Below are 14,831 nucleotides of genomic sequence, written 5' to 3' on the forward strand. Positions count from 1 at the left end.
GGTTAGCCATCCGACTACCGGGATTTTGATAAAACGCAAAGATAAAGACAGAGACAGGCCATCGAGGTCCAAAACCGCCGTTGACGCTTCTCCTAAGTCATTTGCCTGTTCGCCGGTACTCAGTGAGGCGCTTTCGCAGCCCCTGATACCGCTACTTCTGACTCGCAGGCCTCTACTGAGACCCATTCGGAGTCCGGCATGCCGCGAGATACTTCACCTATGGAACCCGCGGATGTCACTACCTTGGATGGGTCCGGAGCCGCTGTGCAGGCACTGGCTTCTGAGGGTGTATTCAGGCCTACAGACTTGCATATTAAACCGAATCCACCTTCAATACTAAGGCCTAAATCTCGATCTAGGTCTGAAAAAAACAACGTCCAGGCCACATGTTCAGGCCCTTATGCCTAAAAAACAAATAATCAAAATGGCTGAAGATCTAATTACTCTAATCAGGGGTAGTCAACCCCCCCCCCCCTTCTAAGAGGCCTAGGGCTGAGCTTGACTATGAATCTTCTGATCAGGACTCTGTTTCTTCTGACTCTTCCAATGACCAGGATTTGTCCATACCTACTTATGAGTGTTCTGATGCAGAGGATTCCATTCCCTCTGCTTCCCCCCCTGAGGATTTTTCTTTTGGAGAAACTTTACATACCTTAAGGGAGCATTTCCACTGAGAAAGTCAGGAATTTTCTGATTCAAAAAAGAGGCTTAGGGATTTTCTTCTTCTACCTCAGCATAGGCCTTTGGCTATACCTCCTGTACTAGACATTGCTGATGATGTGTTTTCAGAATCCAGTGTGGCCCCTGATTCCCTGCCTCCGGCTCCTAGTAAACCTGACTGATAGATACTACAGGGTTCCAGAGTCCCACAAGTTCCTTTTCAAAAATCCCGTTGCAGATCCTGAAACCATTTCTCAGGGACCTAAGGGCATTAAGGCTTCTACTGCTAAAAATCCTACCCCTTCTAATAGAGACTCCAGGGTGCTGGATAGATGGGGTAAAAAGGTTTATACTTCTGCAACCTTGGCAGTCAGGGCTTTAAACTGCCAATTTCAGATGTTAAAATATTAACAGCATATTATTGGGCTGCTTAAACAGAAAATGATGATGATTTCTGACTGTGTGGAAAATAAAGATTTATAGGATTTACTGCATTCTGCTGAACAAGTTGGAAAACATACTTTGCAGTGTGGTTTTGATTCTTTAGAGGCCTTTTGCAGGGCTGCGGTTACTGGGTCTGTGCTTAGAAGGCATGCTTGGCTTAAGGAGCAATCTCTGCTTGATCATGTTAAAGCAAAATTATTGGATGCTCCTTTAAATCAGGCCTGCCTGTTTGGCAATAAGGCTGAAGAAGTTTTAAAAAAGATGGAAGATAAAGCTAAATCTATGCAAACTGTAAAAGATTTCTTACAAGTGCAACCTCCAAGATTTAGTAGGCACTGGCTTACTAAGAATTGGTCCTTTCTCACATAAAAAGACGGGCACAATTTACATCTAGCAAGATAAACAACAAAGTTGGAATTGCAATTAAATCTGTTTCTGATTTTATACTGTGAACCATTAATGATGAAATTATTGGTCACATCGACAAATCTACAATAATTGCAAGATGTAAATTGTGCCCGTCTTTTTATGTGGGTAAAATGGAGCGGAGGCTCCGCGATAGGATATACGAACATCAATATGCAATCAAAAAACAGAAGTTGGATAATGCTTTAGCTAAACATTCTTGCACTAACCAAGAGCATACCTTTAAATTTATTATTATAGATCAAGTAAAGGTTGACAATAGAGGAGGGCCCAGACCATTGAAATTAGAGGAACTCGAACTAAACTGGCAGGTCAGGCTTAATGTTTGTTACCCACCAGGTTTGAACGATACTTGTTCTATTAGTAGTATCCTTAGACTAAAAAGTCTAAAGAAGTGAAGTCAGGATAGTTTAGGGTATAAGCTATTTCATACTCATTGTTTAAATCAGTATAGCGAGTATTTACTGTCATTTTATAATAGAAGTTCCAGTGGATTCCTTTGTTCTACCTTATTAGCTTTAAGGTATAACTGGTTTTACAAGTTATAGTATATAGCTGTTTGACGTCTTCCCACACCAACACTGATAATATATTATTGTTATAACATATATATATTTTTTTGTTATATTTTATATGTTGTAGTTTTTGTTTATGTTAATGTATGTACAAAGTTGCTGCAGTATTGGTTTATGCTTTACAATTTTGTTGTTTAGGTTCATTGCTACTGTGCCTTTTAGTGTTTCAGTTTGGTTAATTAATGATCAGCTGAGCCTATAAAAGGAGACTCTTAAACTTATGGTTATAACGTTTCTGATGAAGTTTAGCTGATTGAAGCAAACGAAAAGCACTTAAAGCATTCTAATAAACTAGTATTTTTTATGTTGCCTTCGTGAAGATTTCCATTACTTGACTTTGTGTTTCGAGTGGATTTACAGTGTTTTTGTGCAATTCAGGAGGACACTAGCATGCTGGTTGTATTTCATTTTCCTAGTTTGTTTGCTGTGTTTGGTTTCTCAAAGATGCCTGGTTGGCCACTCTAGATTTAAAAGAAGCATACCTGCACATCCCAATCAGGAAATCTTGCAGAAGATACCTATGCTTCAAAGCAGGCTACTTGCATTATCAGTTCTCTGCACTGCCCTTTGACTTGTCTACTGCGCCCAGGGTATTCACAAAGTGCCTAGCTCCAGTAATTACATTTTGCAGGCAAAGAAATATTCAAATATATCCATACCTGGACAATTGTCTAATTCAGGCAGAAAACCAAGGCATTCTTCTGAATCATCTGGGGTTTGTAAAAAAAAAAAAGGTTCTAACTTGTCTGGAGTACACCATAAACAAAAAGAAATCAAAACTGGTACCCTCTCAACAAATTACATTCCTGGGTGCAAGCTTGAATACAACTGCCCAGATGGCTTTCCTCACGTCAGAGAAGCAAATTCATTTGGTAACTTACTTTCAAACAAGTGGCCACAAAAACCATGCTATCTGCAAGACAAATATTGCAAGCCTTGGGGTTCATGGCCTCCTTCATTCTTTTAATTCCATATGCAAGACTGCATATGAGGAAACTACAGTGATACTTTAAAAGTTTATGGAGTCAACATTGTCACAGCCTGGAAATGATTCCTATCATACCTTGCCTACTCCTGGAGTTCTTATGGTGGGCAGAGGCCTGCCACCAAAACAAGGGACTGTCATTCACACTACCCCCTGCCGCCCAAACCCTAACTACAGATGCCTCAGACTATGCATGGGGGGGTGGCTCACCTGGCAGGGAAGTGCATTCAGGGCAAATGGAACCCAAATCAAATGCACCTACATATCAATCAAAAAGAAATGTTAGCTGTACAGAATGCTCTGACAGCCTTCAAGGACTACATTCTTCCAGGACAACTAATGGTAAAGATGGACAACACCACGGTTATGTCGTACATAAACAAGCAGGGGGGTACACATTCCTACCTCCTCTGCAAACTAGCCATGGCATTGTGGAACATGGCTTTGAGCTACCAAGTGCACTTACAGGCTCAATTCCTTCCATGAAAATTGAATACACTGGCAGACGGACTAAGCAGAAATCTCATGGACCCACATGAGTGGAAACTGGAGCCATGGATTTTCAACATGTTGACAAGCAAATGGGGGAGCCCAGACATAGATCTATTTCCCTCCCCCCAGAACTACCAGTTGAACAAATGTTGCACAAGGACTTCCCACCAAAAAGCCTGGAAAGTGGATACTCTGTCCTTCAGCTGGAAGAACCTATCAGTCTATGCCTTTCCCCCTCTGCCTCTGCTCTCCAAAGTTCTGCTAAAAGTCAAACAGGACAAACCAAGAATGATTTTGATTGCTCCAGACTGACCACGCCAACACTGGTACCCACTCCTGGGCAGTGTGTCACAAATATCTCCCTGGCACCTGCCTCAGACACCTTCCTTGCTGTCTCAGCAGGAGAACCAAATTCTACACCCTCAGCTTCCAACATTGAACCTTGCAGCTTGGCTAATCACTTAAATTCACCCTTAGCATCCCTCAGCAAACTTGTGATGGATGTCATCTTGGAGGCGAGAAGACCTAGTACTAGAAAATCTTATGCTGACAAATGGAAAAGATTCTGTGCCTGGAACCAATCTTTAGGGATGAGCACAGCAGCACCCAATTTACCTGAGATTTTGCAGTATGAGATGCTTCCCAAGGGCTTGTCTTTTTCCTCTATTAAAATCCATGCTTCAGCTATTTCAGCTCACTGTAACACAGAACCACCCCTCTTTTCTCATCCCCTGCTCAATCAGTATCTCAGAGGGGCAGAGAACCTGAGATCACCCAGGAGAGCTCCTACCCCTGCCTGGGACCTTAATTTTGTTTTGAGAAGCTCACTCTACCTCCTTTCAAGCCAGCTGCTACTGCAGACTTAAAATTTCTTTCTTGGAAAACAGCCTTCCTTTTAGCAATCACTTCAGCTAGAAGGATATCTGAATTACAGGCCCTTATGCCAGTGGAGCCTTTCCTCATCTTTCATGTGGACAGGGTATCTCTGAGGACCAATCCATCCTTCATGCCCAAGGTGGTTTCCAGTTTGGCTCTTAATCAGTCCATTCATTTGCCAACCTTCTATCCCAATCCACAGAACAAAGGGGAACGTATTCTGCATTCCTTGGACGTGCACAGACAACTTAGATTCTACTTGGACAGAACTAAACTTCAAAGAAAATCTGAAGAATTGCTAGTAGCATTTGCTGCTGGGGCAGAGGGGAAGGCTATTTCAAAACAAACCATTTCTAAATGGATAAGCCATTGCATTCATTTTTGCTATAAGCACCATAGAAAACCTATCCCCCAGGGGATCAGATCTCATTCAACCAGGGCTGCATCTTCTTCTGCAGCCTTTCTCAGAGGTGTTCCTACCAGGGATATTCTAGAAGCTGCTACTTGAAGTTCTGTACATACTTTCACCAAGCATTATCACTTAACCAATTTTCTCTTAATCCAGAGCTGGCTTTGCCACTGCTTTCTTGCAGGGCCTTATAGCTAGTCCTAATGCTGTATAATTTCCTCCTCCCAACCATAGCTTTGGGAATCTACCCAAATGTAATGACTGCAACAGTGAAACACGAAGAACATAGTACAGTTGTGTACACTTACCATAAATGTAGATGTTGGAGTGTATTCACTGTTGCAGTCCTAGTTACCCTCCATCCAGCCCCCTGTTTTTCTCTGGCTATACCTCTACTTTCTTTTACTATGCTTAAAAGCCTTTTTGGTGTATTTCCTTTTGATTGGAGATATATTTTTGTGTTTTTAATTTTATTTGCTCCCCATTTGGGGGCACCTGACATCTGGGGCAAGAAAAACTGATGTAATGGCGTCAGCTGCATGTTTTATACCCCCTGATGACCTGACGTCATGGAAGAAGGGACAGCAACTGACGCAGGACCCAAGACTTTGTTAATCAGGCTGACTGAGGGCAACCTGCCAGCAGATTACCTAAATGTAATGACTGCAACAGTGAATACACTCGAACATCTACATTTATGGTAAGTGTTCACAACTGTACTTTCTTAATACTCACCTCAGGCTGTTTCTTGCCTCTGTTCATGATGGCTTCTTTCTCTCACAATTCCAAAGGATACTGTACAGTATCTTCACTGCAGAGTAGTCAAGATCTGACCTTCTGTAGTTGCTGAAGGTTTTCATTTGCAGGCTTAACTAAAGGTTCCACTCAAACTTCCAAACTTTGGATGAGCCTATTACCTAGAAACCTCCTATAGACATATTTTAACCCATTCAGCTACTCCTTTAGCTGTTTTATTGTACCTTACTGTATCAGTATATAAATGTAAATTATTTTAAGATATATGTATATATTAAAATACATAAAATGTAATGATATTCACAATTAGTAAAGTCATATTTACCTATTTTTGTTACATTTACTCTTTAATCCTTAATAACCTATTTAACCATAGCTACATACAAGCTTTTACTTTAGTATATATTCTGATAAGTATATTTAAATGAAAAAAAGTAAAGAAAAGATTTTTTTCTTGCTGAGATTTTTTTTTCCTTTTAACATTTTTTCAGGGCCAAGTAGAAATTGCCGATCAGGTTGAGGGTCTGCAGTATATAGCATCAAAATGTAAATTCATTGACATGGAACGAGTCGGAATTCATGGATGGTCTTATGGAGGCTACTTGTCTCTCATTGGTCTAATACTTCATCCTGAAATCTTTAAGGTATGTCAGATACGAGGTAAATGCTTTTGTTACATAAAAGTTTTGTTGATATACAGAGAGGAATAGATATGAAGTGCAGATGTTTACTTCTGAGATGGATACAGTGGAAGTTTGTATTCAGTGAGCATCTTAGACATCTTCACATTATGTAGACTGAAAAATTATTTAGAAGTCCGTCAACACAGCATGTTTACAAATTCTTATAGTCTCTTTTGTTTCTAAATTAAATGTCTGTGTTAACAATTAGCATTTTATTGTAGTTTCTTTACTCTATTGTGTACTTCTTTGCATGAAATAATTATTTGTTTGTGTTGATGATTGGGATGTTTTGAATGACTCAAGCATGTTTTCAGTAGAGACCTGGGGATCAAAAGCACTGCAGCATTTTAATAACAAGAAAGAACAGAAATGCACAACTAACATGTTTTTTTGAGAAGATAAATACTGCACAACTAAGCTGTTTTGTGAGACGATACATATTGTAAGTTACAGAGAAATGGGACAATCCAGTGTCTGTCTAATGTTACACATTGTTCACTTGGTTTTATTTCATATTGATCATGAGGTCCCTTCACTTTATGAGGTGGTCCGAGAAGGTTGTAACTCTGGGTGTGATTTACAGTATATGTTGACATAACATGTAAGTTTATTATCTGTTTCTTATAAAATCTAAGTGGATTGCATTATTTATTTTGTAAAGTATCACCAGTGTGGGATAATTAATTTTCTTGTTTCACTTTCTGATTAGGTGTAGTGCCATTATGTTTGCCATTTAGACTGTTGCTTTTAATTTCATTTATTTAATTCTTCATACATTTGGAAAAAAACAACAGGAACAACCCTCTACATGAGCATTATTTGTACATAAAAAGCATATTGTATTGATCTTAGGAAAGAAACAGAAAAACTAAATATAAATATATATATAAATGGATAAATAATAAAAAGTACCACTAGCAAACAAAGGTACCTGCACAGTATAAAAAGGAAACACATAAAATAGTAATGTTATTTTAAACCTCAGGCATATGAATTAATTATATATTGTTTTTAGAATTGTAGTAAGTATATGCAGTTTAATTGAACAGTTTTTAAGCTATTAAGGTACTTAAAATTTGAAATTCGAATATTTCTTTAAAAACTGAGGTTAAGTTAATTGATTTATTGTTTTATTGTCTGATTAGATGTAATAAGGAGGTGCTTATACGTATATATATATATATATATATATATATATATCATTATGGTTTGAAAAAGCTACATAGCGAAAGCGCTTACCACTTCTACTTGAGTAAATAAAAGCTACTGTTTACTACGCATTTGGATTTATTGGAAGGAATGGTCTGAAAGAACTTGTGGTCTGAAAAGACATTTGAGTGAATACTTGAAGAATTTCTTAGTGCTTTTAAGTGCTTTCTAGTACTTTCAAGTGCTTTTTTGGCTTGTGTTCTGTGTTCTATCAGAAGGTTTTGCCTGATTTGGTTCGAACCAACGCCTGGGTGGATCCTGCACAGTTGGCTTATTAACATTACTATTAAATATAAATATAAGTTATAAAAATGAACAAACAAGCATCTTTATATATTGTCAAATATATAAGTGGCTTTTGAAACTTGGTGGACCGTAAGGTCATTGGAACAGTAGAACTGCATCTGCAAATATCTCAAGAGTATATACAAAGTACGAGTTTGTGTTATCTCAGAGTATTCCACGTACTCCATAGTACAGTTATCTCAAAGTTAATACGTGTAAGTAATAGAGATGGGGAACAGCCCCTCACATTGGAGAATGCAAGGGGCAAGGCCTTTGTGCAAAAATCCTACTAAGTTGTAATGGCAAGTTTTGGAATTTGTTATTGTTTAGTTTAAATCATTTTATTTTTTTAAGTATCAAAATTTCAATATAAGGTCTCACATTAATGTTGCAGAACCCGGCATTTGTTTAATTTTAATTATGTATAATTTCTGTTTAAAACAAATAAACACAAAGGCTAATACAGTATAGTTATGCTTTGATTTCCATTTGCTTTTTAAAGTTTACTGTGGTTTATCAGTGAATAAATGCAGTTTTATTGTATTTTTGTTGTTGTAGTTTTTTTTCCCATATTTTCCAGGATAAATTCAGATGTATGGGTGGTACAGTGATGTAACATCTAATACTGCTAACTTACAGTTCTTGGGCATCATTTCTAATCTCAGCACAGGTACCTTCAGTAGAAGGTGCGTAATTCAGTTTCTTATGTATTTAATTTTGTAATCTTCTTTGTAGAACTTGTTACATACTCATAAGTGTTACATGTACAAACCATTTTGGGAAATCCAGATAATAAAATACATTTTAATTAAATTAACATCATCCTTGTGTGGGTACATTTGCTCATACGCTCATTCAAGCATAATTGGTCTGACTGTGGAACAAATTTATATTATTGTACAATTTCCTGTATCAGATTCTTCCTTGCACAAGCGTTATCTTACATAGATCTTAACTATGAATTCCTCAGACAGCATTCCTTATTCCACTCACCGTAGAAAATATCTCAATGTAGCCCTATTTTTTTGTTTTGATGTATGAAGCAAAATAGAATAGCTGGCATAAGCAACAAATGTTAGTTATTCTTTCAGTCTAAGCAACTAACAAAACCACACAATTCTATAACACTCCCCCACATTGCTGACTTGCAGCAGAACACTACAGACCTTTTATATATCTTAGAGCTCGAGTATGTTTTCTGTTTGATGGACTAAACTGTTTTATTTAGTTATTTAATGACATTTGATTACTGGGAAAGTCTAACTGGGTAGGAGCCATTTTCAGTGGAGGCCTGGGGAGAAAAGCTTCAGTGTATTACAAAACATTTTAAGAACAGTAATTTAACAGTATTTAAAAATAATACAAAAAGCAAATGCAGTTTAAATAATTATACCAAATTAGACATAATATGAATACATTGGTTAAGAATTGATACAAGTCATATGAGAATGATTTAATAGAGAAAGTTTAGCCAGTTTATAGAGAAACTAAAGGTACATTAGTATAATACAAACAGGAATTGCAATACAAAGTGATAGAAAAACAGACTTCTGGTATATTTAGAGAGAAAGCCAGGGGAAAGAAATTGACATAAGTAAGGAAGTGTGTGTGAATGAGAGGGAGGATAGAGGAATGGTGAGGATGCAGGGAGTAGAGGTGGCGAAGGTGAATGAGTTTAAGTACTTGGGATCAACAGTTCAGAGTAATGGTGAGTGTGGAAGAGAGGTGAAGAAGAGAGTACAGGCAGGATGGAGTGGGTGGAGAAGAGTGTCAGGAGTGATATGTGACAGACGAGTACCAGTAAGAGTGAAAGGGAAGGTCTACAAGAGGGTAGTGAGACCAGCTATGTTATATGGGTTGGAGACAGTGGCATTGACAAAAAGACAGGAGTCAGAGCTTGACATTGCAGAGGTGAAGATGATAAGATTTGCACTGGGTGTGACGAGGATGGACAGAATTAGGAATAAGTATATCAGAGGGTCAGCCCAGGTTGGAAGGTTTGGAGACAAAGCCAGAGAGGCAAGATTACGTTGGTTTGGACATGTGCTGAGGAGGGATGCAGAGAATATTGGGAAAAAGATGCTAAGGATGAAGTTGCCAGGTAACAGGAAAAGAGGAAGGCCTAAGATAAGGTTTATGGATGCGGTGAGAGAAGACATGCAGGTGGTTGGTATGACAGAGCAAGATGCAGAGGACAGGAAGAAATGGAAACAGTTGATCTGCTGTGGCGACCCCTAACGGGAGCAGCTGATAGAAGAAGAAGGAAGTGAGAGAAGAGAGAGTAAGGAGATGTATGGTATGAATAGGTGTTTGCTCACGTTTAGGGATATAGTTTATCCTGGTGTTGAGCAACAACAGAGACAGCTTTTGGCTAGGAAGTCTTTCAGAATGGTTTTGAAGGATGGGAGGGGGGTTATTGACCTAATGGATAGAAATAAAGAGTTCCAGGCTTTAGCAACATAGTACGAGTACAGAAAATGCCAAGCAGACTTGAAGTTTGTGGACAGACAGTAGTTTTTGGTTATTAGATTGTAATGACTGACTAAGGACATAGTTGTGTAGAATGTTATTTAGGACTGGACAAGCAGATAGGTTCTGGATTTTATAGGTGGTAAGAAACTGTGTATATGTTACTTGATGGAATAGTTCTAACCAGTTGGCTTCTTAGTGCTATGCAGTGGTGGGTTCTGAAAGGGTTATTTGCTGCAAATTTAGCAATTTTGTTATAGTATTGTTCAAGTTTTGATTTTTCTGATGCCTGAAGGTTAGTAAGGATGAGAGCACCATAAAGAAGTGTGGGGAGGAGGTAAGTAGTGGCAAGTGTAGCTTTAGTTGTGTTGGTGAGAAAGTTTTTGGCTCTATAAAGTATCCCTAGTTTTTGATGAGTTTTTCTTATGCAATTTTTTTATATGCAGATCAAACTTAAGATTATCATCCACTATCATCCCTAATAATTTGCTATGAAAAGTGACTTCAATGGTTGTATTATCAAGAGAGAGGACTTCAGAATTTGTTTTTAATGGGAGAGAGATTTGGGGAAAATAGTATTTGTTTATGGTTGAGCATGAGTTGTGAGTTATAAAGCCATGCTTCAGTTGCTGTTAGAGCTTCCTGAGTAATTTTCTGGAGGTGTTCCACATTGTCATATGTACAAATAAGTGTGAAGTCATCTGTGTAGTGCATTACGAGGCCCTGACATGTGGATGTATGGAGGGTGTTGGTGAGAATGCTAAAGAGGAGTGGACCAAAGATAGAGCCTTGTGGTACACCAGTGATGACTGGGAGGTATGGGGATAGGGTGCAGTGCCATTTCACTTACTGATGCCTATTGGCTAGGTAGCTTTTAAATCACAGAGGGGTGGGCTGAGAGAGACCTAATGAGGATATTTGAGGTAGATATTTGCTGCGACAAATTATGTTAAAGGCTTTAGACAAGTCTAGAAATAAGGAGGAGACTGGTTTGTCATTATCGCTATCTTTATTGACAGTATCTGTATACGTTAAAAGTGCAGTGTTAGTACTGTGGGAAGGATGGAAGCCATGTTGTCTGGGGAATAGGAGTTCTTTCTCCATGAAGTAGTTTAGCAATTGTTTTTAAATACATCTTTCAGGTATTTTGGAGAGGGGAGAAGATTGCTATAAGTCTAAAGTTTAGTACTGTCTTTTGCATTTTTGCCTTTGTGCAGAAAGATAATGTGTGACTTTTTCCAGAGAAAAAGACCATAGGATTCTTGAACTGGCCTATTTATAAGAATTGAGGCAGGATAGACAATGCTGTCAGCTACTGTTTTAAAGTATTCACTTGGAAGGTCATCAGTATAATTAGAGCATGGTTTGAGTTTGTTTAAAAGTTTTATATAGGATGTGGATACGGGTTTGAAGGTGAACGTGGATGTATTTTAATACATTTCTGCTGGGCAGGATTAGGATTAGATGTTGGGGAATCCTTGGTTAGAGATGCTCAGGTCAAATTATAACAGTGAGCAATCAGCTTATAACCAATACAAAGCAATTAGCAGAGAGGTACAAAGTAGGACAGGTTTTCTATCATTTCCTGAATGCAGAAACCTGTCAGCCAGGACGTCTGAGTAACTGGCGTATACAGTGTAATCTACTGGTCAGGAAAAGTACAGTGGACGACTTAGTAAGTGGTCCTTAGAGTGCAAGGGCAACTCTGTCGGTGTGTTAAAAACTAATTTCTAGCACAGGCAGCCTTATATTTACCTAGATAAAGTTAATACACAGCAGGGTTCCTTGAGTTAAATTTGCTTACATCGTACAAAGTCAAAATTTTAATATGTTATATAAATTTGAGCCTAATTTATTATTAAAACAGCTCTAATATATCCATAAATATTATTCATGTTTCATAAAATGCAACAATCTTTCATCTTGCAAATTAAATTTAAACTTAAAACATAAAGTAATATTGTGACTATGTACTCTTTAGTACTCCATTTCATAACATTAACAATTCCCATCAAATCTTATCATTTAAGTCGCGTCAGTCACATATATAAAACATGTCTGAGTTAAGAAATAATGACTTGCATCATATTTTGTAAGGAAAATTTATGGCAGATCACAACAGAGATTTTCTTTATTCATTAAGTACCCAGTTTCACTGGTTTTCAGTTTACACTCACATCTTATACCAGTTTCTCACCTAATTGTTTTTCAATTTACAGTCACATCTTATACCAGTTTCTGTCCTTATTAGTTTTCAGTTTACACTCACATCTTATACCAGATGTTCATCGTGTTTCACTGTTGCAGTCATTACATTTGGGGTAATCTGCTGGCAGGTTGTCCTCGGCTGGCTTGATTAACAAAGTCTTGGGTCCTGCATCGGTTGCTGTCCCTTCTTCCATGACGTCAGGTCGTCAGGGGTATAAAACATGCAGCCGACGCCATTACATCAGTCTTTCTTGCCACGCGGTGCCCGAAGCAGAAGCAGTTCGCAAGTGCCGGTCGGCCGACTCTTGAAATTTTCATTTTCGAGTTTCAGAACCAATGTCTTCAACTAAAAGCTAAGTACCCCGTTGGGGAAACTTTTTCTTGCTCCTTACCGATGTCAGTAAAAGTTAATAATTGTATTACGTGTGGGAAGCAAATACTTTATCAGGATTTTCATTTGTACTGTATTCCTTGCCTAGGCCCTGACCACGACGTAACTTGCTATCGGTTTTGTGCTTTATTTAATCAGCGTGCTGTCCGTCGTCGGTACATTTTTGCTTCAAAATATTTCAGTTCTTGGTTTAATTATCCAGAAATGACGTTGGTTAGCCATCCGACTACTGGAATACCGAAAAAACGCAAAGAAAAAGACAGAGACAGGCCGTTGAGGTCCAAAACTGCCAACGATGCTTCTCCTAAGCCAGTCGCCAGTTCGCCGGTACTCAGTGAGGTGCTTTCGCAACCCCTGATACCTGCTACTTCAGATTCGCAGGCCTCTACTGAGACCCATTTGGAGTCCGGTATGCCGCGAGATGCTTCACATCTGGAACCCGCAGATGTCTCTACCTTGGATGGGTCCGGAGCCGCTGAGCAGGCACCGGCTTCTGAGGGTGTATTCAGGCTTACAGACTTGCATATTAAACCGACTCCAACTTCAGTGCTAAGGCCTAAATCTCTAGCTGTGTCTAAAAAACCGATGCCCAGGCCACATGTTCAGACCCCTATGCCTAAAAAACAAATTATCAAAATGGCTGAAGATTTAATTACTCTATATCAGGGGTAGTCAACCCCAACCCCCCCCCCCCCGCCTCCAAGAGGCCTAGGATTGAATTTGACTATGAATCTTCTGAACAGGACTCTGTTTCTTCTGACTCTTCTAATGACCTGGATTTGTCCATACCTACTTATGAGGACGCTGATGCAGAGGATTCAATTCCCTCTGCTTCTCCGCCTGAGGACTTCTCTTTTGGGGAAATTTTACATACCTTAAGGAAGCATTTCCATTGGGAAAGTCAGGATTTCTCTGAATCCAAAAAGAGGCTTAGGGATTTCCTTCTTCTTCCTTGGCATAGGCCTTTGGCTATACCTCCTGTACTAGATATTGTTGATGATGTGTTTTCAGAATCCAGTATGGTCCCTGATTCCTTGCCTCCAGCCCCTAGCAAACCAGACAGATACTACAGGGTTCCTGAGTCCCACAAATTCCGTTTCAAAAATCCTGTTGCGGACCCTGAAACTATTTCTCAGGGGCCCAAGGGCATTAAGGCTTCTACTGTTAAAAATCCTATCCCTTCTGATAGAGACTCCAGGACGCTGGATAGATGGAGTAAAAAGGTTTATACTTCTGCAACCTTGGCAATCAGGGCTTTAAACTGTCAATTCCATATGCTAAAATATCAATAGCATATCTTGGGACTGCTTAAACAGAAACTGATGTTGATCTCTGACTGTGTGGAGAATAAAGATTTGCAGGATTTATTGCATTCAGTTGAACAAGTTGGCAAACATATTTTGCAATGTGGTTTTGATTCTTTAGAGGCCTCTTGCGTGGCTGCTGTTACTGGGTCTGTTCTTAGAAGGCATGCTTGGCTTAAGGAGCAATCTCTGCCTGCTCATGTTAAAGCAAAACGTTTGGATGCTCCTTTACAGCAGGACCGCCTGTTTAGCAATAAGACAGAAGAAGTTCTAAAAAAGATGGAAAATAAAGCTAAATCTATGCAAACTATGAAAGATTTCTTACAAGTGCAACCTCCTAGATTTAGTAGGCATTGGCCTACTAAGAACTGGTCCTTTCCAGCTCCTTCCAGAGCTACTACGGCCAAACCCAGACATTCCAAAAGCACCAGGTTTCAGTCCCAAGGGACTTTCAGAACTAAGCAAAGGGGTGCTTCCACTTTCAAATCTGGAAACAACAAGGCACCACCGTATGGTAAATGGTCTCAATAACTTCCCTTTGAAATTACCAGGCACTTACCTCTTAGCCAACCCTTTGGGGGGAAAACTGGCTCTTCATTCAAATAACTGGCAACTTATAAACCAGGACAAATGGGTTTTAAATATAGTGTCCCAGTGAT

General features: G+C 39.0%; 1 protein-coding gene across 1 annotated transcript in view; it reads left to right on the forward strand.

Annotated features, from left to right (window-relative positions):
• The window catches only part of DPP8 (dipeptidyl peptidase 8), a 1,004,126-nt gene that overhangs the window by 859,491 nt on the left and 129,804 nt on the right, over positions 1-14,831 (forward strand). Inside the window, exon 17 of the mRNA XM_044077448.1 lies at positions 6,115-6,267. Within this exon, the coding sequence (XP_043933383.1) occupies positions 6,115-6,267 (153 nt within the window). The remainder of the gene's footprint in view (positions 1-6,114; positions 6,268-14,831) is intronic.

Source organism: Protopterus annectens, chromosome 7.part0 (genome assembly GCF_019279795.1).
Source record: "Protopterus annectens isolate FY-2018-M chromosome 7.part0, PAN1.0, whole genome shotgun sequence".
Classification (NCBI taxonomy): domain Eukaryota; kingdom Metazoa; phylum Chordata; order Ceratodontiformes; family Protopteridae; genus Protopterus; species Protopterus annectens.